This window comes from Hemicordylus capensis, chromosome 2 (genome assembly GCF_027244095.1).
Source record: "Hemicordylus capensis ecotype Gifberg chromosome 2, rHemCap1.1.pri, whole genome shotgun sequence".
NCBI classification, from domain to species: domain Eukaryota; kingdom Metazoa; phylum Chordata; class Lepidosauria; order Squamata; family Cordylidae; genus Hemicordylus; species Hemicordylus capensis.
The window spans coordinates 242124080-242148888 of NC_069658.1; the positions used below are offsets into that span (position 1 = coordinate 242124080).

Sequence of the window (24809 nt, forward strand, 5' to 3'; positions counted from 1 at the left end):
TTGCCTCCTTAAGACAAGGAGGCATCCTACCTTCCCTCAGAGACACATTTATAATCTCTACCAGGCCTTCTACAACAACCCCCCTGCCAGATAATATAAGCCATGTCAGGCAAGGATCAAGAGAACAGGTGGTAGGTCGCACTATTCCAATCAGCTTGTCCACATCCTCAGGAGTCACAAACTGGAACTGATCCAACCTAATCACACAAGAGGAGTTGCTGGACACCTCCACATCTCTGCAGTCTCGCTGACAGCAGAGTGCAGGAGGAGCTGGCTGTGCAGGCTCCCTTTTTTCATGAAGGACAGCCCACACAGCCAACAACAGCTGGGGTAAGAGAGGAGCTTCCTCCCTGGGGAAAACTGTGGTGCCAGCATTCAGATGTCATTCTGGCTCCACAAAAACCTGAGAGGTACAGGCAGTACCATCAGTTATTTAAACTGAAGGTACAACTATGTGTTCAGGGAGGGAAACAGCATGTCCATTTTTTTTGCTGAAACTGCAATTGCCCACATTTGGATGTGCAATTTCCGAAACTGGAGGTGAAGGGACCTCTGGTTTTGTTATGTGTGAATGTGGCCTATGAGTATTAAGCAATTGTCTTTGACCAATCTTTGAAACTCTTCCTTTCACCCTTCACTTCAGAATTGTAACTACACAGTACATTTACATTCTCTCCTCCCTCTTTCCATTCCACAAGGAATGTGGGAAATACTGGCAAACCCATCTTGGAAGAGGGCAGGTACACAGAAGGACATTCAGTATTTATACTGCTCCCCTCATTGTCTTGGTAAGAAAGCTACACTAAATCTTCCCCATTACATATCTAACTACAAGGTAAATTTGCTATCTGATAAAGAAAATTATCTAATTTTTAAAATTTATTTTAGAGAACACTCCACATCCAACATTACTATATTATTAGCAAATGTAGACATTTTATACTTCACAGACTGGAGACATTAAAACAAATTATTGAGAAACTAGCTTAACCCGCGCAGAGCATCTGCACACTAGTACTTGATTGTTCCCCTCACCCCCTGCCACAGCCCCCTCACCTCAGAGATCTCTCCACCCTCACCTGAGCCACCACTCCTGCTCCTCCTCCTCCATCCCATTGCTTCCATCCCCCTCACTCTTCTTAGTCGTGGCTGCAGTGTTGCTGGAACTTATTGGCCAAGCTGCAGCCTCCTACCCCAGATACCTCCCCACCCTCACCCTGCTCCTCCCCACAGGAGCAGCAGCAGTTGACCGGGTCCTTCCTTGCTGCCGATACAACCATGGCTGCTTGTTCCCCTCAGGCCGCTGTCAGGCCCGGGCCCATCCCTTGCCTGCCTGCCTGCGCCAATGGGCCAAACAATAGCAGTGGTTGACTGGGCCCTTCCTTGCTGCTGCCACCATGGCCGCTCATTCCCCTCAGGCCGCTGACAAGCTCAGGGCCATCCCTCGCCCTTCCTTCTTTTTCTCTTCCCTCCACTTGCTTTCCTCCTCTGTCTTCCCCTCCTTTCTTTCTCTTTCTCTCTCTCTCCGGCAGCCGCCTTCAGGGGCTCTTTCCTCCCTCAAGACCCCTCTCTTCGCAGACCCCTGCCCATCATCATTTTTTATATATAGATTCCTCTCCTCTGCAATCAAGAACATCTTCCTACCAGTAACAGTTGCATTCCAACTGATCTTAACCATCACAGGCTCCTTCTCCCTATATGCATATGGAATCCCCACTGCCCAATCACCATGGTGCTTCTGCTCTCACAGGCTCCTCCTCCCTATCTGCATATGGAATCCCCACTGCCCAATTACCATGGTGCTTTTGTTCACGAACTCTCGCGAGAGCTGCCACAGGTATGCCTTAGAGCAGGCCTGCTCAACTTAGGCCCCCCAGCTGTTTTTGGACTACAACTCCCATAATTCTCAGCCACAGCAGCCAATAGCCAGGAATTATGGGAATTGTAGGCCAACATCTGCAGGAGAGCCGAAGTTGAGCAGGCCTGCCTTAGAGAATTAAATATATAGATAGATGGCCAATGAAATGCATTGGGTCTTTCCAAATGGTCGCTGGTTTCACAGTGGTTCTGAGGACTATTCACAAATGGCCCAATATAAAGGTATTGCCCTTCCCTGTGGCCATTGGGATGGTTTGCAATTCTGTTTCCAAACCAACAGACTCCAGAAGACAGGATCAATCGCCACATGATCACTGAAATGTACTGGAATGGTGCGAGGGATTGGGGAAGGGAGTTACACTTTCCTGGAATCCCTCAGTAGAGAGATTGCTCCCATTTTAGGAGTATGCTGCTGCTTTTAGGTAGGCTGCCACCAGTTGATCTGGAGTCCCTGACCAGACCTAGACAGGGCTTCACCACACTCTAGAGCTGTCCAGCTTGATACTTTCTGGAAAAAAAGCACAGTTAGGGCCTGAAATACCCCGCTCTAGACAACATATATTTTAAAGATTGCTTCTAAAAACAAGTAGCATTCCGTAGCACAAATGACCATGCATTGCACATGGGGAAATGTTTGCAAATAACCTTCTAGAACCGTTTACAACCAGACTGAAGCAACTTCAAAGTATATGAAACTTATTCATCAAAATAAGGGATGTGCACAAGAAGTGAAATGGGAGTAAAGGGACACACAGAGAAAGTGATAAGAGAAATACAAACACATGTTAACCGATACCAAGCTTTACCTTAGCGGTTAGTCAAGTCCTTAGGTGAGAGCATTAATCTCTACGTCGTCTCCTTTTTGGATACCAGTTAATAGTTGCAAAGTGGTGACAAATTGTTTGCTTATTAACTCAAATATTTATAGTAATTAAAAAGGTGTTTCATTTTACAGATGTGGAACATTGCTGGGAGATAAGCCAAGGCCAGCCATTGAATCAAAGGCAGATAATTTGTTTTTCTTTTCTTGCAATTTTCAAACTGCCTAAACTTCTGAGATCCTTATGAAAGGCGGTATAAAAATTGAATAAATAAATATATCCAGGAGGTACTGGTAGCTACTACTGGTAGTACTACCCAGCTACTCAACCCCTGCCCCTACTTTACATGATTCAGCTTCATCTCAGGCCACTGGGACTCCATTCTGTACTTCAGAATCCATCCAGGCAACTCCTGCAGTCAAATTTTATTTAATCTAGTGACATATGCCTAGGGATTTCTGTATTTATTAAATAAATAAAATGGGAGATGTCCCATTGCTCACTCTGTTATTATTAATTACATTTGTATCTCATCCTTCCTCCAAGGAGCCAGGGTGGCATACATCCATCTCCCCACCAGCATTTTAATCCGCATAACCACCCTTGGAGAACCAACACTCCATCCACAGTCACTCCTACAATATTTCTTCTACACAACATGCACAGAAACACCATGGTTACCCCCAAACCACATTGCACCACTTTGCTTGAAGATTCCTCAGGGAACACTTGAACATCTATGGACAGTAAATTAATAAGAATACATCACATTTAAATGTAAACTACCTAGAGATATGAATGCTGACAGTATAAAAAATGAAAAAAATAAATAAGGTAATGTAAACTTGTCAGAACTGAGCCATGCACCAGAAGCTGAGAGGCCAGGTATGAAAAAGTTAAGACATTCATTGTCCAGGCTGGAGAGGAACCCTCAATAGTCCCTCCTGTTGAGGAGAGCCAATAGCCAGCCTGAGTGGGCAGAGCTGCTCCAGCACCTGAGAGTCTTTTACTGCTAAGTAAACACTCCCAACATGCAACTCTACTGGCTTGCCACAGATATGCACTGAGCTGTGAGTTCTCAGTTCTAGCCCTGACCGCTCCAGAAAAAATGTTTTTAAAAATATTTTTTAAAACCTAGGAGACTGATCTGGTTTCATTTAATTGCTAATTAATAAATTGGGGGTTGTAGTGGATTAAAGCCTTTCTCTCAGAGCAAGCTCATGTGAGGCAAAGAAAAATGCTGATTCATCCCTGTTGAGCTTTCTGGCTCAGGCTTCTCCTAAAACATTCCTGTAATTTTTTGGTAGGTTTTAAAGGCTGCCACCACCACCCGCTTATCGACAGAGCTTGAACCTCTCCCTCCCCGGGGCTTGGGTGGAATCCCAGGGAAAACTCTCTTTTTCTATTGGAAAAGTACACAAATCTTCCACATGCAAGCCTACACGTGGTGAGAAAACTGACAGCTGTTGTCCACCTAAGGCATGTGTGCACCAGAATGAGACCCCCTTTCAGTCCCCGCTTTCTCCTGAGTTAAAAATCCACTCGGAGAGGCTTGTAAAAGAAAAGAACAAAAAGAAAAACAGTTTTATTCAAATGCTACAGACTGCTTCCGTCTGAGGCTTTCCCAGCTTTTAGATACAGGTAAAAATACTCAGTAGGTTACAAGAATACTTCAAAAAGCACTCCAGGTGATGTTGGAGCAGCACACTTAAAAAATCGTGGTTACCCAGTTGCAAAGAACAGGTATGAAGATAAATGCAAAAGCACAGTTAAAAGCTTACAGTACAGGTAAGCAATCAGAACAGTATCAGGGATATACAAGCACACACCAAAGAAATAGGAAGTCTAATGCAAAATCTGACTAAACAAACTTTTCCTAGACTAAACTTCCCGAATGCAAAGCCCTGGCTTCCTTTGTCTTGAACTCACCAAGCCCTGGTTGAGATTTCAAGCCGCTGCAGTTCTATCTTCCAAGAGCTACAGTCATCCTCCATGGCCACATGTTCAGCTCTCTGTACTCCCAGCCTGTTCCTTCTAACTCACCTTCCTCCCAATGGCTCTCTAGGTCCCACCCACCTGGTGTGCTGATCGGCTGAGCCTATGCAGTTCACCAGCCTGTCAGTCAGGACAGGGTTCACTTCCGGTTAACTCTTTAGAGGAGGGGTGGCTACAGGTTTAGTGGCAGAGTTGACCAGTATCCCAGTATTTGGGTTTAGAGGATCAACGTGAGTCATCTGATGATGCTGAACAAAGAACAGCCTGGAATAAAAGCTCTCTCCACATAACACACATTTATATGGCTTCACACCCGTGTGGGTCTTCTGATGTGCATGAAGGCATTTGCTTGATCTGAATGTTTTCCCGCAGTCTGGACAGGGATAGGGTTTATCTTTTACATGCACGAAGAGGTGCGTTTTTTGACTGTAGCCCTTCCCACAGATATGGCACTTGTACGGCTTTTCCCCTGTGTGAGTCTTCTGATGCTCAACGATGTTGGACCTATGGCGAAAGCTTTTCCCACAATCTGCACATTTATATGGTTTTTCGCCCGTGTGGATCATCTCATGATGGGTAAGCTGCTGCCTTGAACGTAACTCCTTCCCACAATCATAGCACTTGTACGGCTTCTCTTCCACATGGATCTTCTGGTGGCTCCGAAGGTTTGACTGAGCACTAAAGCTTTTCCCACACTCTGCACATTTGTATGGTGTCTCACCAGTGTGGACGGTCTCATGTCTGGCAAGCTCTGGCTCCGAACGGAAGCTCTTCCCGCAGTCCGAGCACTTGTATGGCTTCTCTTTCACGTGAACTTTCTGGTGGCTCAGAAGGTTTGATCGACTGCTAAAGTTCTTCCCACAGTCTGGACATTTGTACGGTTTCTCACCTCTGTGGATCATGGCGTGTTTGGCAAGCTGCGGCCGAGAGCGGAAGCCTTTCCAGCAGTCGGAGCACTTGTAGGGCTTGATCCGAGTTGTACTATATGCTAAGAGAAAGAAACATCCAGGAAGTGGAAGGCTTAGGTGCTGGGCTAGTTGGGACAGTGGTCTGACACCGTGAGGGAGCTGTGATTAAACCTGGATTCTTCCCCATGCTTTATTCCTGGGATTGCTAGTTAAAGAGACCTTTTGGGCTTTCAGGGTTAAAGCGTATGGCTGAGTTCACACAGAGCACATGCTTTGAATGTGGAAGATCTCCGGTTCAGTCCCTAGTGTCTCCATTTAGAAAGTGCAGGTAAAAGAGTGCTGCAGAGTAGAAAGAAGAGACTGTGGGCATGCTCTTGGGCACAGCCATTCAAGAGCACAGCTGCAAGCCCAGGCCCTCCCGCTGATGTGCCCTGAAATACTGCCACTCTCCGAGGTCATTCATACCATCAAAAACTGTGTTCTACCCAGGTTTGGGAGCTGAGTGTGCTCCCAGTTTTATGTTGTTTGGAAGCAAGGTAGGAGGAAATGCTGGGTAGCTTTTCCTCCTACCTGCTACCACACGATCACTTTTACCCAGATTTTCCTCTTACCTGGCTTCTACACAAGCATAAATTGGGAGCACACACAGCTCACAAACTCGGGTAGAACACCGTTTTTGAGTGAGTGAATGATCTCTCTCTAGGTTATCAGAGTGCTGGGATGCCCCAGGGCAGGGAGTGGGCAAATTTCCCCAGGCCCAGGGGGTCAAGGGGCCCACAAGGCTCTCCAGACCCATGGGCAAGGTGTGACATTCCCCCAAAAACGTTTCTCTCTGGAAAGGAAAGTCAAACAAATGAACAACCCTTATCTGTTTTATCTGTGCGATTTCTTTCCTCAGAAGCCAATGTGTGTACTGTGTTTTTCTCCTTCCCACATTCAGAGAGAGAGAGAGAGAGAGAATGAGTGTGTGAGAGAGATCCCATCCCCAACTGAAAGCCTTCCTTGGTGTGTCTGTGGTTTCCCCCACATCCCCAAACCCTTGGTTGGACTTGTGTGAGAGATTTTTTAACTTTGATTTAAAATGACTGGGTTCTTCCCACTAAGTGCTGACCCATGTGATCTTCCCCTCAGAACCTGCAATGAGGAGTTTTCTTCTCTGTGGAAAGGTAAGCAGAAAGTAAGAGAGAGAGTGAGGGGGTGGAGAGAGGAACACACACACTCCTCTCTCCCTGCACCATGTATGAAGAGATGCAGAAACCATCCCTCTGCATCCAGCTAGCTAGCTAGATTAGAAATCCCATCTCTCCACTTTCCTATGTAGAATGGAGTTCACCAATAAAGACTCCTTATATTGATTTGAAACTCTGAACTGGCTCCAAGTTTATTTTACTCTCAGCATACACGCATGCCTAGGCAGACTCCGCTGTGTTGTGCCTCAGTGCACTCTGCTGTAATAGAAGGGCTCCGAACAGGTTCGAACACAGGGGTGGTTCGAAGTTCAAAGGTGGTGGGGGTGCCTCTTTAAGGGCGAGGGAGGGTGCACTTACCCCTCCTGCTGCTTCTTCCTCGCCTGCGCTCGTTACTGTTAAAAGTCTTCGGGGCAGCAGAGTACCTCGCTGCTGACCCGGTTGCCTTCCTTGGCTGGAAGTACCGGGCATGCGTGCGCCCATAACGTGCATGCGCGTGCACGGCAGATGGGTGCATGCAGCGGGCATGCACACCCAGTATGTCCAGCCACTTGCAGCTGAGGAGGGCAATAGGGCGGCAGGGAGTTATGCTGCCGCCCCAAAGGTTTTTAACAGTAACGAGTGCCGGCGGGGGGACGTGCACCCTCCCCCACCCTTAAAGAAGCACCCCCAGCGCCACTGAACCACCCAGCCGCAGTTCCGTGCACATCCCTATCTCTGACTGCAAGGGATTTCTCACCTGAAGGAATGGGTCTTCCTTGATTCTGTCTCTTGGTCCTGCGTAAGCCTTTCATCCCTGGTTCCTCAGTTTCTTCCAGCTGAGAGATCATCTCAGGCTTCATGATTGTCAGGACTGGTCAGGAGAAAATGAGTAGGAAAAGAAGAGCAAGTCACGTTCCAGTTTCATAGAATAGGGCTCTGTTTTGCCCAATGCATTCCAACGGGATGGGACCCTTAGGGAAGCAGAAATCTTCTGGGGGAAGGCATTGGGCACCAGCGTGAAGTCTTTCCTAGGACACAGGAAGCTTCTTTCTACCAAGTCAGACCACTGGTCCATCTAGCTCAGTCTTGTCTACACAGACTGGCAGTGGCTTCTCTAAGGCTGCAGGCAGGGATCTCTCTCAGCCCTATCGTGGAGATGCCAGAGAGGGAATGTGGAAGCTTCTGCATGCAAGCCTACCAATGCTCTTCCCAGAGTGGCCCCATCCCCTAAGGGGAATACCTTATAGTGCTCAAACATGTAGTCTCCCACTCAAATGGAACCAGGGTGGATTCTGCTTAACAGAGGGAACAATTCATGCTTGCTACCACAAGACCAGCTCTCCTCCTCCAACATTTCCTCCCTTCCCTTTCTGCAACCCCAAGGTCAAAAGCAGCTGGGAAGACAGATCAGGAATAGTGATGAGACATGGACTGGGTTGAAAGTTGCATCAGCTACAGCACAAACACTGCATGCCTGGAGGAAGACACAGTAGAATTGTTCGGAAAACTGGCAAATGTGTGTGCGCGTGGCCCACAGTTTTCCACAAGTACAAAAAAAACCCACAGAAGTTTGGATCTGGCATTTTTTCAGGGGAAATGGTCATTGTCCTGAAATTCCCCATTTTCATTCAACAAGAACCAGTCTTGTGGAAGGGAGCATGAATTGTCCCCTTTGCTAAGCAGGGTTTACTTGGGCTTGAATTTGGATGGAGGACTGCATGTGAGCACTGTCTGCTGTGAGCTATTTAAGCCTATTTCTATACTGCCCAATAGATACATCTCTAGGCAGCGTACAAAGTTAGAACACACAACATTATAAAAACAGTTACAATTCACAACACAGATCAAAATAATCTCTCAAGATAAAAACACATGAAACAGTTTTAAAATTTAAGTTAAAAGCCTGAGAAAATAGGTGTGTCTTGAGGGTCTTCCTAAAATCAAACAGAAGGAGATGCTCTTATTTCAACAGGGAACATATTTCAAAGCCCTGGGGCAGCCACAGAGAAGGCCTGGTCCCGAGTCGCCACCAAATGAGCCAGCAGCAACTGTAACTGGACCTCTAGGGTGCTTTCCAGACTACGTGGAAGTGGGGTAAAATCTGACAGCTAGCCCTAACGTTTTGAAGCCAGTTAAAATTAGCTGCTTCATATTTTATAACACTTCCTCCCTCGTTGAGGCTTTAAGGGGGGAGAGAGAAAGAAAGAAAGCAACCCCCCACTCCTGGGTCTGCACACAAGGCACTTCCCTGAGGGAGAGGAGGAGGGGGTGGGTGACTGAGGGCTTTCCCTCGCCTCCTCCCCCTCTTGAATTTGTGCAAGGGCAATGGACTCATGCAAACAAACAAACAAACATCTTGATGATACAAGTATAGTGGTTAGAGTGCTGGACTGGGACCGGGGAGACCCGAGTTCAAATCCCCATTCAGCCATGACACTTGCTGGGTGCCTCTGGGCCAGTCACTTCTCTCTCAGCCTAACCTACTTCACAGGGTTGTTGTGAGGAGAAACTGAAGTATGTAGTACATCGCTCTGGACTCCTTGGAGGAAGAGTGGGATATAAAATGTTTAAACACACACACACGCACCCCAATTACCTAGGAGGAAGCTCACTGAACTAAATCGTTTACTTCTGAGTAATCTCAGCAAGCCTGCAAACCGTTCTCAAAACTCAGAAAACCAGCTACTTTTTCATGGCACACATGCAAAGTGTTAAGCCTGAAACATCAAGATAAGATCCAAAATAGGCTGTGGCTATGTGAACGGCACCCGGCTGTTCCTGTATGCAGGACGGTGTCAAACCCAGATCATACGAATGGACAGCAAGCCTATATGCAGTGAGCGAAGCAATTTCAAGGTGCCATCTGGAAAGTCCCGAGATGATCTTAAGAGGTGACAGGGTTCATGACAAAGGCAGCGCTCCTTAGGGAGGAACTTCTGGTTTCAGCGGTAGAGCATCTGCTTTGCATACAGAAGGTCTCAGGTTCAATCCCTGGAATCTCTAGATAGAACTGGGCGGGGGTACAGCTAGGTAATTTTGGCGCCCAGACCTGAAGGACTTTGGAGGTCCGCCCCGCTCTCGCCACAAGCCCCCTCCCCCGCAAATTTTTTTTTTTTTAGTGCAAACCTGGGGGACTTCCTGCCACTGCTGCCTGCACCCTCCACTGTGCCCACTGCTGCCCCGCTCCTTGCCCTTTTCAGGGCAAGGTTTGGCTGGCCCCCTGAGCACTGGCCTGAGAGAATCTGCTGGCTGTGGTGCCAGGGTGAAATGACGTGTGTATGTGCATGCGCATGAGTGCAAGGAGAAGCTGCTGAAACCTGGGCTCCTCCCTCCCTCTGCGCTCCCTCATATTGTCTCCAATCAGGCAGCTACTCTAGACTAGCCAGGCTGGCTGAAGGGAATATGAGAGAGAGAGAGAAGAGAGGGAGGGGGTACTTTCTCTCTCCCTCCTCAGCGATGCAATCTTGTTTGTTTGGCTTCGAAGCACAAACATGCCTGTTCCTAGATGGCTCTCTCTCAGCTGCCGCCACCACGGATGGCTCTGCTCCTCCTGAGCAGACGGATCTACAGCCCCCTCCTACCACCACCACCACCCCGCCCGCCATACTTTCTCAGTCAGTTCCCACCGGATCAGCGTATCTCTAGCTCAGGGGCTTTCATGCTCTCTGCCCGACCCCCTTTAACCTTTACACCTGGGTTTTTGCGCAAACTGCCAATTGGTACAACCCAATTCACATCTGTGAACGGACCACATGTGCTTCCCCCGTTCATGGATTTGCGCAAGAAGACTGAGAACTCATTTTTAAAAGAGAGTTTGTTACATCAGCGCCCCTCGGCGACCCCATTAGCCAGAAATGGAGGAGGAGGAGCCAGTGAATTCAATGCAGGTGGAATATGGACAGCCCCTGCCTGGAAAATCCTCTAGAGTGGCAGGCAACATGGAGGGCCAAAACCCTGCCACGATGCATAGAAAACTGCCCGAGAACTGCTACGCTTGCATTTTCAAACTGCTGCCTCATTCCGTTGCGTTTTGCATCCCTCTAACTGGCGCAAATCTCGTAGTCCGGAAAATACCCTGAGCTGAACTCTGGAAAAAACCCTGGTTCTAGAAGATTGCATTAGTAGCTGGGACTTTTACACACAGCAGGTTTTACTGCGAGTTTACAGGGAGGCTTTACTGCAAACACAAAGTTTGTTGGAGATGAACTTCCAGTGCATCGACCTTTTGCACCAACTGTCCTAATGACCACTAGGGGCACTGGGAGTAGAGACAGTGAGTCAGGCTCTCCCTACTCTATGACCCCTGAACTGACTCTGCAGCACTTCCTGTGCTGAGTCACATTGCTTCCTTTCCTCCTAGAGAGCAGATGGAAACATCTCTCTCTCTCTCTCTCTCCCTCCTTACCTATCCATTATGTAGTCCTTTAGATTAGATATAGGTCTTTCCTATCTAAGTGTATTTAACCAATAAATATTTAGTGTTTAGTCACACAGGGATCTCCATGTGATTTCTCTAAATAGCTGCAATATCTAAACCATCCTCTGCTACCTACTCTGTAACTGGAGTGTGTGCTCATTCCTTAGTGCTCTGCTGTTTTACTTATTGTGGGCAAAAATCAACAACCTCTAACAAAGTTGTCCCCCAAAACCGCTGCAAATAGTGGATTATTTTGCCCCCAAATTAAATTGAGCTACACTCTAACATGCAGTGAAAAATCCAAATTGTGTGTGAACTCCTCCCCAATAAGTCGCAGAGACTTAGCAGTAAATCTAGCCGATATATGAATACATCTCCTCCATTCTGGAGGAGATGAGAGTTAAAGGGCTTCAAAAGCCCCGTGTGAAAAGCTTCTTGGTTGCAGATGGTGCAGATTGGCCAATGGCCATGAGATCACCCAGAAGCCTTCCCCACCCTAATCTCCAAGTAGTGTTGACCTATGTGAACCTTTCGTTTAAAAAAAAAAACAAAACATGAATGGGTCACTCCATGAAATTGATTGCCAGGAGGTCTAGGACCAACCAACGGAAGTACTTTTTCACACAACGCGTGATCCACTTGTGGAACTCTCTGCCACAGGATGTGGTGACAGCCAACAACCTGGATGGCTTTAAGAGAGGTTTGGATGACTTCATGGAGAAGAGGTCTATCAATGGCTACTTGTCAGAGGGCTGTGGGCCACCTCCAGCCTCAAGGGCAGGGTGCCTCTGAGTACCAGTTGCAGGGGAGTAATGGCAGGAGAGAGGGCATGCCCCTTTCAACTCCTGCCTGTGGCTTCCAACAGCATCTGGTGGGCCACTGTGTGAAACAGGATGCTGGACTAGATAGGCCGTGGGCCTGATCCAGCAGGGCTGTTCCTATGGGTAAATGGACCTGTGTAGACATATTTAAGAGTTTCTTTGGCGGCTGAGTTTCTAACAGCAAGCAATCCATCTGAAGCATGGGAGGCAAAGAAGGGGCAAGATACCTGGTTGAAGCAGCCTTCAGCACTCTGGTACAATGTTCTTCATTGCAAAGCCTAGAAGCTTTGCATCAAACTTAAGTGTGGCTTCCCAATTAGGGTTTTATTAGACCTGTGCAAAGCTTCAGCCAAAGCCAAATATTCTGCACAGCTCCCCTGATGCCATGCAGAGGTGACTGTATTCACCACACAGTGTGCATTTCCCCCAGTGCTAGTAGGGCTCCCTGTTTTGGGGGTGCTGAGTTCTAGCTGTGGCTGCGGGATCCTCATTGAGTTCACCTTTAATAGGATGTCTGTCTTCACCCCAAGACAGATCTCAAAATAGAGCCCTCCTGTAGATCCTGGTCTACAATTCCCATCCTGGGCTATATGCCTTTGCTTCTGGGGTTGGAGTCTAACAACAGCTGCAAGGTTGCACTTTGAGGCCCCTGCTTCAAGATAACAAGAGGGGAAAGTCAACTGGCAAGAGAGAAATGCAGAGATTCGATTTAACCAAAGAAAAACCCACTACTTACTCAGTGAGGTCACATTCTCATAGTTCTCCTGCATGACGTCCCTGTAGAGAGCTCTCTGTGGGGCCTCCAGATGGGCCCACTCATCCTCTGTGAAATCTATAGCCACATCCTCAAACGCCGTTGGCCACTGAAAGGACAGAAATCCTTATTCCAGCGGTGCTGTACAATGGGTAGCCATCGGATCTACCGCTCGGAAGGCTTTGGCCCTTTGTAGATGTAAAGAAAACTGCACTTGCAATGGTAGGTTGCGCTAGGGGTTCCATTCCCTGTCCTGTAGGTGGTCGGCTGTTGGGGAACAAGGGTAGCTTTCCTAGGAGTGTGACTGTGCTGGCAAAGGCAGCCGGGGCAGGGCAGGTGTTGAAGAGAAGATCTCCAGCCTCAGGGGAGCAACACCCCCCCCCGTTGCAGGGGGGAGCAACACCCCCCCGTTGCAGGGGGGAGCAACACCACCCCCCCGTTGCAGGGGGGAGCAACACCCCCCCCCGTTGCAGGGGGGAGCAACACCCCCCCCCCGTTGCAGGGGGGAGCAACACCCCCCCCCCGTTGCAGGGGGGAGCAACACCCCCCCCCCGTTGCAGGGGGGAGGACATGCCCTCTCTTCTTGCCTGTGGGCTCCCCAGAGGCATCTGGTGGGCCACTGTGTGAAACAGGATGCTGGACTAGATGGGCCTTGGACCTGATACAGCAGGGCTGCTCTTATGTTCTTATGGTTCTTAGCTGCAGCACAGAAATGGAGGAATGCCGTCTCCAAAGGCAGAAGGAACCTTATGGAAATAAGGCTTAAACTTGTGATATTCTAACAAGTAGGAAGTGGGCTATGCCAGTGATGTCACAGTTAAGGGATGCCCACGGCACTTGCAGAGCCACAAACCCACACAGCGATAACCCCCAGCATATCATAGGAACTGGAGCTGCAGAATGGAAAGGCACTATGCAGTGGAGTATTGGGTTCCAAGCTCAAGGAAGATACAAATCCTTCAGAACTGAGGACCTGTCTATGGGCACATTTGTCTTGATCCCTTATAGCAAGAACTGCACTATCTGTGAAAAGAACCCTCTTCTGGGAAGAGTCACGTGAACCACCCTGCCAGTGTCAGAGCAAAACTGTAGCACTCCAGGCTCCTTACACACTGCAGAATATTGTCAAAGATTTCACACATCTAGGAAGAAAAAGGAGTTCCCGGACAGCATAAGTATTTGTCACCAGCTTCCTAGGCACCTTCTGTCTTTTCTGGCTCGGCCCTGCCCTCAAATATGGGGGTGAGGGTGCTACCAGACACTCTTTTCTTCCTCCTGCATTCCAAGCCTGCCTTGCCTTAGGATCCAGGCTCTGGAGCCACTTTCTCTTCTTCACATCAAACATAGTACAGCAAGCAATACACAAGTGTTGTCAATAAACAAATATGACCCTGAGCTGCTAAAGGCTATGCCTGGACTGTGTGCAGTTAGGCTTCCAACCCAGCCAAGAGCAAGAGAACTAGCAACTGGAGAAAATGACTGTTGAAAAACAAAGAATCAGCCTTCATTTCCAGCCCGTGTCCCAGACTGTTCCCATCAGCTACCTGAACCAGTTTTGCCATGTCCGTTTCTGTTCTGCGCTGTTTGGGAGGAGGAACTGTCCTGGTGCAATCCGAGGCGGCCATTCTAGTTTCTGTAAAAGCAGCAGAGACAACAGCAGACAGACACGGAGTCATGAGCCAATGGCAGACCATTCCTAGTGTGGGAGGTGGGACAGGGAAAAGCTCAGCCAACACTTTTCCCTAATGGGACCAGTACCGAATCGGCAGGAGCACGGCCAGGTGGTGATTTTGCTTTGGAAGGGCAGGTGTGCATTCACATATTGTGAAGATTTACATCAAAGTCCCTGAGAGCTACGGGGAGCTCTATTTGGGTTTTTCATTGTGCATTGGAGCTTAGCCTAATATACGTCTGGGGTAAAATATCCCACTTTTTGAGTGGGTGTTTTGTGTGTGTGTGTGTGTGTTTTTGCAAATTAGAAATATCCAATGTGCCCTGTAACTTGCAGTACTTCACCCCTCTTAATCCCACGGTAAAGCTTGCTATCTGGGAAAGGCCCAGGGCTATTTATATATTGTGATTTTGCAGCAAAAAAGAAAAACCCTACAAAAAATGGGTATTCAGCTTTCTAGGAACTTGAGCTTTCATTCAAACAAATAAAGTTTCTAGACCACGCAGTTCCCAAAGATACACTTGAGAGTGTGTCAGCCACACCCGATCAGACCTCACAAGCACAAGAAGTTTCTGAATGAGATGTCAGGTATTAAGGGGTGGGGTTTCTGAGAAGTTTCTCACCCCACCCCCCCGCTACAAATGCCAAAGCCAGCATTAATTACAGAGAAGAGGAATTGTACCAATATGCTCAATTTCTGTAAATTGTATGCAAATTGCATAATATAATTTTTCCATCATGCAAAATTTGCATTGCCTCAGAGCAGAATTTGAGGGATGTGGCTTAGTGTGGAACACAACCATCCCATCAGTGGGGAAATCTGCTTTAGGAGATCTGTCTCTTTGGGTCTTCTGATGGAGGGAGGGTTTCGCCAGAAGCATAGGGGGCAGGGAGAATAAACATAAAAAATGGAAGAGACTATATGGCAACATTTGGACATGCCCACAGAAAAACAGTTGAACTCTGGCTCCAGTGAGAGGCTGGACTCATTGGGGCCTACTGACACTAACCACCTGCCTACAATGTATTAACTGGGTTGAGGACCATACACACACATACGATGTACCTGTGAGGTTCTGTACCTGCAGCTGCAGTGATCCTGGAGAAGAAAAAGAGAAATGAAAGGAAATCCAGACCTTTGTTTGCGGGCAGATAGAAGCACCAATCAATATGAAGGGATACACAAAGCTGTCTTATACCAAGACTGACCAGCCTGGTATTGACTACTCTGACCAGCAGCAGTTCTCCAAGGTCTGGTTTCCAGTCCTGGGAAACCTTATAATAAAGGTTTGTTTTTAAATACAATAATCAATCAATCAATCTGTCCCATGCAGCTGTCATCATGTTTCCCTTCCCTCTCCCCCCCCCACCTATTGCTTATCTTGCAGGAAGGAATTTAAGAACCACCAAGATAGTCTGTAATCAGCAACTGAAGATGGTGTTCTTAAACTGAAACCATTTTGCTTTTTAACCTGTAATATTCGGTGGAGGATTTTATTTTTTGTGCAAATAAAGAGGTCTTGGGGGAAAAAAATGTTTGGAAGTCAGTATGCGCATAGCATCGCCAACTTATCAACTTATAATAAAGATGTCAGGGACTGAACTCGGGACCTTCCACATGGAACATAGGAAGCTGCCATATACCGGGTCAGACCCTTGGTCCATCTAGCTCAGTATTGTCTACAGACTGTCAGCGGCTTCTCCAAAGCTGCAGACAGGAGTCTCCCTCAGCCCTATCTTGGAGAAGCCAGGGAGGGAACTTGGAACCTTCTGCATGCAAGCAGGCAGATGCTCTTCCCAGAGCAGCCCCATAGGACAGGCCTGCTCAACCTAGCCTCCCCCCACAACAAGCTGTTTTTGGACTACAACTCTCATAATCCCGAGCCACAGTGGCCAATAGCCAGGGATTATGGAAGTTGTAGGCCAACATCTGCAGGACGGCCAAAGTTGAGCAGCCCTGCCACAGAGGAATATCTTACAGTGCTCACACACGTCTCCCATTCCAGTGTCAACCAAGGTGGACCCTGCTTAGCAAAGGGGACAATTCATGCTTGCTACCACAAAACCAGGTCTCTTCCCTACAAGACCAGCTCACCTCCCACGCAAAGCAGCTGCTCTACCACTGAGCTACAGCTCAAATATGACCCGATGGTGTGAACGTATGGAACTGCCTCTCTTTCCTCAAATTAGCAGGCCCCATGACTGGAGGATTGGTCACGGGCCTGCTAAATGGAGGCCCTGTGACCAGAGGGAAGCTACAAGACTCTACCTCCTCACCTTGGAAGCTACTCAGCATCTCCTGCAAGACTGTCCAGCTCTCAGAGAAGTGCCTGAGTCTCCACTCCAGTTCCCCATCGCCATCTTCTGGTTCCTGAAATGTGGCAGTTTCCTAGAGGGGCAGAGGAAGTGGAGATCTAGTTATGGGTTCTAGCAAGCCACACACCACAAGCTCACATACCCGTTTTACTGAAGCAGGTGCAGAGACATCCTCCTCCTGCTTTTAACTGAAGTCAGTGTACTTTTCTTGTTTTATTCTGAGCAAATCATATATAGGTTTCTGTTGGAAGCAGTACCAAGCTCTGAATATGTAGGTGATACATCTTTTAAAAGAAATAAAATTTTAGAAGGGGTGGCGATTTTCAAGAGCCCCTTCAAATGATCAGTAAGTTAGATGGATCTCACCTGAAGGGACTGGATTAACACCTGCAGCCCCTTCTCTCCTCCCTTCTCACTGGGCAGATCGATCTCAGCAGAGGATCCAGAAGGGCTCTCCTTACTTCTCTGGATGAGGTAGACCTTCTCTTGAGCTAGACCTTCCAGGAAACGCATCAGGAGCTGCTTTTGCTCTTCCAGAAACTCCCACAGTTCCTTCCACTTTTGAACAATCTTTTCCTTCTCTGCTTCAGTCTTGCTCTGGAAGAAAAAGATTATATAGCTTAGCAGACTTTGCCCATCCCCACATTTAATGGCAATGAGTTCAACATGGTAATGTCAAGAGGTTCCTGCCTTTGGTCTGTCTTAAATCCATTGCCTATCCAAACCCCACCCCCACACAAGTGTCCTGACATCTGCTTGTCCTTTTCCTTGATCTAAAGCAGGGATTCTCAACGTGTGGGTCCCCAGATGTAATTGGACTTCAATTCCCATAATTCCCAACCAAAGGCGGCTGGGGATTATGGGAGTTGGAGTCCAATAACATCTGAGGACCCAACGTTGAGAAACCCTATCTAAAGGCTGTAACTCAGTTAAAGAAATCCTACCTGAGTTTTGATCAATTAGTTAATAGATAAAATATACATAATGTTGTATATAAATACAACAGTAGTATGTTTTGGGTGAGAGGGAGAATGCTTTATTGGTTTGGAATCAAGGGTGTAGCTAGGGGAGAGGGGCCCGTGTTCGCCCCTCTCCTCGGCAGCCCTACGGAGTGAGGGAGATAATGAAGAAAATAGGGAGGGGTGGAGCTGGGGAGCCCTCAGGAGCTGGGGGCTCGGGTTCTTTGAACCCATCTGCTCAATTATAGCTACATCCCAGTTTGGAATGGTGCATGTATATTGGGGTGTGCACAAGTCACATTCTGCAATTCGATTAGAGGTCAAATTGAATTGCAGAACCATCAAATTGATTCATCGAGAACAGCTTGCTTGGCCAGCTATCTTGATGAATCACCCGAATCGATTTAGGTGATCCAAGCACCATTTTGAGGTCTTTTTATTGGAAAAATGGGCCTCAAAATGGTGCTTTCCCCCCAGGAAGAGCTGGTCTACCAATTGGGTTTGGCAAGTAGACCAGTCCTCTGAGGAGGGCAGATGCACTAAGTCCAGAGCAGGGGACTGGTCTACCCGCCAACCCCAATTGGTAGGCCAGCTCTTGTGGTAGCAAGCATGAATCTCCAAGATAGGACTGAGAGAATGCCAGTCTCTGTAGACAATACTGAGCAAGATGGACCAATAGTCTGACTCGGCATAAGGCAGCTTCCTATGTTCCTAAAGCCTCTTAAGGTGTCTGCCATTCATTTTTGTTAATATATATTTAAAATCTGCTGCCCATTAAATCAAGTGTACTTTTTGAACTCAAAAAAGTTATTGATGACTCCAGAATACATTGCTGCTCTTCTATTTGTTTCACACAGAGATGTGTATGTAAACAGCATTATTCTTTTCTGTACAGCTGACACAGACCTGAGACCACATATGCTAAGGACAACAGACACTAGTGACAGAAAAGAACCAGCAGTTCCTCGCTTCCCCCTTCCCTTCACGGGCATATTTTCTCGTTCTTGTTCAATAAGGTAGGAATTCCTCCATCTCCTCATGGTGTAGGTGGAGAATGTCTATTTTAAACATTACTTTTAAAATGAAAGGGGTTTGAACTTTTCAGATCATTGAGAATCTGCTGGTATTTTTGGTAGGTCAAAAATAGATTGTTCCAAATTAAACAAAAATTGCCAAAAAATAAAATAAGAGATTATAAAAACGGCTAAACACATAAGCAAAAATAAGTGGGTTTTTTTTAATGTACATACTGTACAGGCAGATCCCAAAAATATCCAGTGGGAATCTCCACGGCCATTCCATTACCACCAAGCTAAGTACCCTTCAAACTACCTAACCACTCTGATTAATTTTAATTATTTACTTTTTAAAAATTTACTCAATTTCTATTCCGCCCTTCCAAAAGTGGCTCAGGGGCATTTTACACAAAGAAATAATAAATAAATAAGATGGCTCCCTGTCCCCAAAGGACTCACAAACTAAAAAGAAACATAAGACAGACACCAGCAACAGTCACTTGGAGGTACTGTGCGGGGGGTGAATAGGGCCAGTTACTCTCCCCCTGCTAAATAAATGAGAATCACCATGTTAAAAGGTGCCTCTTTGCCAAGTTAATTTCTCCCTTTCAATAGATGATGTTTTGGGGTTAGCATGGTACCTTATGCAGAGAGATTTGGTACTGTTGATGTAACAAAATAGTTTAAGGGAATGATTAAAGTTGCATTTAAGCAGGGTGACTCTGAGTATACAGTTTTAAAACAAAGACCCTTAAAAGGTCTAAAGGGGTTGTCTCATTAGGTTGGTCTTAGTCCTAATCCCTACCCAAACCCTGGTCCAGATTCCCTTTCTCCACTCCACCACTCTGTTACCAAAGGACTTTTTCTTCCTTCACTAGCCTCTGATGACTGTTGAGGCAAATATAGCCTTGGAATGTTGGGCCCTGAGAGTTCCGAAGCAGCTGTCCAACTGCTGTCCTGGTTCTTGGCCTTGTCTGCTGTTTCAAATATAAAGTCTTCAATCTGGTCCTCAGCTCCATAGCTGGCCAGTTAACAGCCAAGCTGCCATAAGTGGAGGCATCTTCCCTGATCAGCTCTCCCTCAGCTACTATTTATTTATTATTTATCTATTGCATGTCTAGACTGCCTCATCCAAAGGCTCTGGGCGGTGCACAACAAATTTAAAAAACATTAATACAAACACCATTTAAAACACACTGCTTAACACAATATAAAAACAATTTCAAAAGTACTCAGAGCCATTTAAAAACCAATTAAAATACTTAAAAACAATTTAAAAACCTTGGAAGGCCAGGCCTATCAAGTAAGTCTTTAGGGCCTTGCCAGACCTGCAGCAGTTTTTTCCAACAGGCACTGATCATTCCATTTTATTATTTATTTATTGAATTTATATACCACCTAGTATAAAAAATCTCTAGGCGGTGTACAGAATTAAAAACATAACACATTTAAAATTCATAAAAGACAAAACCATAATTGATAAAAACACATTAATAAAGAATTAATTTTTTTTAATAATTTAATGGGTTATCCTGATGTAGTCACTCTTTTTCTTCGTCTTTTCTCCAGTATACTTGACAATGGAACTTGATGCTCAGCTCCAAGGACTGCCTGAGCAAAGTGTTTCTTGAATAGTAGTGAGATTCACTCACAACTGCACAATCCTCTAGTAGCACATATTGGGTACAGAGGGTGCCTACTGTTCTTGAATGTTCCTACTATGCTTCCTGAAGACCCCTTAGGCACAGTGCTCAAGCCAGAAACTCAGCTCTTTTGAAGGTATTGGGGGCAAAACCAACTTTCCTGTTCCCCCTCAGCTTAATTCCTAGTCACCAGCTCTTCAGTGCCTGTCCTCTTCTTTGAGTAGCTTTCTTCCTCCAGAGCACTCGACTAATACTCCAGCCAACTCCATCTGTGAGCCTGCTCAAACCCTCTATTTATATTCCAGTTTCAGAATGTTCAGGTAGGCCTGGCCAATCCTAGCCCAGGTGTTACCTTTTAAATTGTTTGGCTGAAGCTTCCAACTGGACTCCCTTCTACTTTAATCTGAATGGAAGGAACCTTTCCCTGGGGCGGCTTCTCACTGGACACCAAAACCCCTAAGCTTTGTCAAAACTACAGCCTTTAAAGAAAAGGTACAGCCAACAGACCTTTCACTGCTCATATAGGAGGTAATCTCTTATTGTAACCAAACACCAACCATCTATATAAATTAAACTAATGCAGAATTTTTCACAGTAACGTATATAAAAAGGACAGCATAACAATCAAAAGAGCCTCTTCCAAGTCTAGGGAACCTCAGTGAAAGGGGAGATTGCAATTTGAGTGGCCACCCATTTTTCCTGGGTCTTCCTAAGCTGTACAACAAACAGAATCTCAACATATTTGTGTTTCCTCACCACTGCACCCCTATGATGGGAGAAGCTGTGTCTGTGGAACTTCTGTCCATCTGGCAGCTGTTTAAAAGCACAGGATCTGAGCAAAGCGGGGGGGGGGGATGAGGTGCCACCCCTCTCACTCACCCCACCCCGCAAAATGTTCCATCCATTCTTCCTCTTAACCTCAATCCCACCGTTTTTTTTACCTGACCAGCCTCTGCGGAAGCCATTTGTCCTGCATGCGTGAAGCTATCAGGAGTCACAGCAAACCAGCATGTACACTGCAGAGTAAAGAACAAAGAGGCGTAACCAGGACAATGTTGTGACTGCAGCTTTGGACGGGTCGATGCAAATCCCTCTGGACTCAGTTGCTCTTGCTCTCAGTCTCAAGCAACTGTCCGTAGAAGCAGAGCCTCCATCTCTCCTCATCCAGCACACAAGTGGGGAGGTCACATAGCCAAGGCCTCCTCGTAGCAGAGCCCCCTAAGGTGGGTCTGCTCCTCAGTCCAGCTCTCTTCCACAGTTTTGCTGCAGAGGATTGAAAAGGCCACTCACTCAAATCTTTCCCTCATCCCTGCCCCTTGCCCACAGGTGTCTGCTGCAGCTTCTGACCTGGGAAGTTAAACCCCTTCTGTGCAAAAGCAAGACGGATGGAGAGGGAGAGAGAGAGGCCGTTCCTCCACAGCCTGTGCAACATTCAGGACCCTCTAGTGGACAAAGGAGATCAGTGCAGAATTTCTGTAACCTGTATGCCTAATTAGCATAGGATAAAAAGTGCCATAGGTTTCGATCAGATCTTCTCTCAGATAAATACACAATTGCAGCTTTAATTAAAAAGTTGTGCTTTTTTCCTTCTATTACTGCTGTTAATATGTCAGGCAAAAATCTCTTCCCCAATTATTGTTGGTAGATATCTAGAACAAATACAAGTGTTAGAGAAAAGATGAAATATGTGATGGTTGCTTGCGCTGATGGGATTTGTGATTGCTCTGTAAAACATGCTTTAACAAAAATATTCGCCCTGCTTTAGTTCTCGTGCTCAAGTTGGTGTGAGATTAAGTTAACAATCAACTCTTTGTTCCATCTATCTCTTTGAGACAGCACATGACCAGTTTGCTGTGGCTGAGACGAAGCTCAAGGCCAACTTGCCAGGCAAAAGTGAAACTTAAACAGGCCTGCTCTTCCTCGAGGGAAGGAGGGGGGAGAAGGGGGAAACATGAGAAACTGTCTCAGCAAATCAAGGCCTGTAGGAACCAGTTGAGCTAAACTGCGCAGATGCAAGAATCAATTATAAACGATATGCTATATATATAGAATGTTGCCCTAAGGTTCGGGGCGGCCGCCTTTCTTGAGAGCTCTGTGTCATTGCAATAAAGTTTGATTTGAAACTCTGATACTGGTGTCTGGCAAATTACCTAACCAAGAGACCCGAACCAGGGTGGGGAGGTAAGCCCCTAGGTTTACCCACAACACAAGTCAACTGGATAGTGCAGCTGAGCTGCTAATTTGCATATGCAAATTATGCACAAGCCATTTCACATAATATTCAAATACAGCACCCAGATTTGGGGAGCCAGAATATGGCAACCCTACAATCGAACCCTGAGAGGATGATGTCTGTCTACCTTTTGACCACTGGCAGTGAGAGTGTTGGGCAACTGACCAGTCCTTTGAAGGGGATTTTCAACCCTCTAGCCCAAAGTTGCTCAACTTTGGCCCTCCTGTAAGTGTTGGCCTACAACTCCCATAATCTTTGACTATTGGCCACTGGGGCTGGGGATTATGGGAGTTGTAATCCAAAAACAGCCAAAGTTGAGCAGCCCTGTGTGTCTAGGCCCTCTCTCTCCTCCCAGTGGGCTTCTCCTTCAAGCTCTCCTCCATTCCCTTAGCAACCAAAATGGCCACCTAGCAACTTAAGTAAATAAGCACTCTCACAAAGGTCTCTCCTTTCCAGTTCCCAGACCTACACACATAAACACTGTAACTGTTGGGCAAACTTTAATCAATCTATAAAGACAACAACATGACTCATTTTAAAAGATATATACAAAGAATCAGCATTTGCTCTGTCTCGCCAGCATTGTCGACTTTGATTGGCTCTGCCTCTCTAGGGCCTCTGGCAGAGGGAGATCTTCTCCAGGTCTGCTACTTGACCTTTTTTTTTTTTAAGGGGAAATGCCAAGGATTGAACCTGGGATTTTCTGCATGGCAAGCAGATGCCTTTCCTCTAAATCCCTGGCCCTGGCTATTCCAAAAAGGAAAACTGGAAGGCCTCTAGGGAAAAGCCCTTTTCTACAGAGGAGAGTCTTGTGGTAGCAAGCATGACTTGACCCCCTAGCTAAGCCGGGTCTGCCCTGGTTGCATCTGAATGCGAGACTTGATGTGTGAGCACTGCAAGATATTCCCCTCAGGGGATGGAGCCGCTCTGGGAAGAGCAGAAGGTTTCAAGTTCCCTCCCTGGCTTCTCCAAGAAAGGGCTGAGAGAGATTCCTGCTGGCAGGTTGGAGAAGTCGCTGCCAGTCTGTGAAGACTATGTTGAGTTCATATATGGCAGCTTCCTATGTTTTGCACGCTGAAGTCAGGAGCTGCCTTGTGCACATGTTTATATTTAAAAGATGTCTGTGGAACTTCTATAGCAGAAGTTCCACAGACACAGCACTTGGGTCACAAGGAGATATTGAAAATATTAGGATATATCCACAAAATCCTGAAAGCTAGTATTTGGTACTCACAGAGTCCAAGATGCCTATTTACTACAAACATTGGAACATGGGATCTTATGCATCTCTTCATCAAACGAGGGGACTCCATGTACCTTGAAATGCTGAAGGTGCTTCCACACCATGCAGAAAGCTGAAGTTTGTTGCCTACCTAGATAAATCAAGTCATCCTGGTTATTGGAGAGAGCTGGAAGTCAGACATATTTACAATCCTGTCCTCGAAATGTGAGGCAAGAGAGTTTCTCAGATTATCTAAGGCAAGCAAAGCTGCACAAAAGGATAGAAGCTTGGGCTATGGGAGTTTCCTTGCCTCTCCACATATCTGAATCGACACATCTGAATATGGGAGTTTTCTTACCTTTCCACACATCTGGTGGGATATCACATTGATACCCCACCCTTCCTCCAAGCATTTCAGGGCAGTGTACATCTTTACTCATCGTTCCTCATTTTACCCTCACACTAGGACTCTGCAGGTTGATAAAAACTGGAATTCCACTTTGGAATTCCCAGCCCCAGGTAAGAAGGTGGTGGTAGTGGTGTAGGCCTGAACCAGATTGAAGCCATGTTACCCTTCATATAACCTGGCCGTGTAAAGGTGGGCGACATTAGATAAGAAGATGTTTATGTATTGACTCAGGTACATGGGCAGAAGTTAGCTGGAAATTTACAGAAAGTACAGACAAAGAAGATGGGCAGTACCTATGTACATGACTCCTAGACTATAAATATATCATGTTTGTGTAGGTTTGGGGTCTTGGATTTGAGCGAGAGCTGGCCAAGAGCTTTTGCTACTATAGAGCAAAATAAAGCCTTTAAAACCTTCTTGACTGGTGATGTGTTTGGCTCGCTGACCCAGGAAAAGAACCTCTCTTTGTTGGGGTACAACAGTAGGGCCCTTTAAAAGCCACCCAGCACTGGTGCAGGGAAAACTAGGTGGCTGCAGCAATTCTTGGGAGTGTCCAGGGGTGGGGTGGGGAGGGAC

General features: G+C 46.7%; 1 protein-coding gene and 1 long non-coding RNA gene across 7 annotated transcripts; one reads left to right on the forward strand and one right to left on the reverse strand.

The window, feature by feature from the left end:
- Positions 1–4251: 4251 nt before the first annotated feature.
- On the reverse strand, positions 4252–24630 carry LOC128347503 (zinc finger protein OZF-like). Of its 6 annotated transcripts, XM_053302363.1 has the most exons (10): positions 24183–24630; positions 23920–23975; positions 21311–21385; positions 17118–17348; positions 16713–16824; positions 15502–15534; positions 14308–14396; positions 12746–12872; positions 7529–7642; positions 4252–5682 (listed from the first exon to the last, which is right to left on the reverse strand). In XM_053302363.1, the coding sequence occupies exons 1-10, from the start codon at positions 24262–24264 to the stop codon at positions 4844–4846; spliced, it is 1758 nt and encodes a 585-aa protein (XP_053158338.1). In that variant the 5' UTR covers positions 24265–24630; the 3' UTR covers positions 4252–4843. The 6 variants fall into 6 exon arrangements, with proteins under 6 accessions (XP_053158338.1, XP_053158339.1, XP_053158342.1 ...); XM_053302364.1 differs by lacking the exon at positions 23920–23975 and having other exon boundaries at positions 24183–24269; XM_053302367.1 differs by lacking the exons at positions 23920–23975; positions 24183–24630 and adding an exon at positions 22730–22995.
- Positions 20535–22492, forward strand: LOC128347606 (uncharacterized). Its single transcript, XR_008317605.1, has 3 exons — positions 20535–20861; positions 21319–21592; positions 21696–22492. It is a non-coding gene; the product is annotated as an uncharacterized LOC128347606 (long non-coding RNA).
- Positions 24631–24809: the final 179 nt, after the last annotated feature.

Coding starts and splice junctions, on each gene's coding strand:
- LOC128347503 (XM_053302363.1), bottom strand. CDS start 24,264: ATGAGTAAAGATGTACACTGCCCTGAAATGCTTGGAGGAAGGGTGGGG. Junction 16,825..17,117: donor TGTTAATCCAGTCCCTTCAG/GTGAGATCCATC, acceptor CTGCCCCTCTAG/GAAACTGCCACATTTCAGGA. Junction 15,535..16,712: donor GATGCTGAGTAGCTTCCAAG/GTGAGGAGGTAG, acceptor TTTCTTCTCCAG/GATCACTGCAGCTGCAGGTA.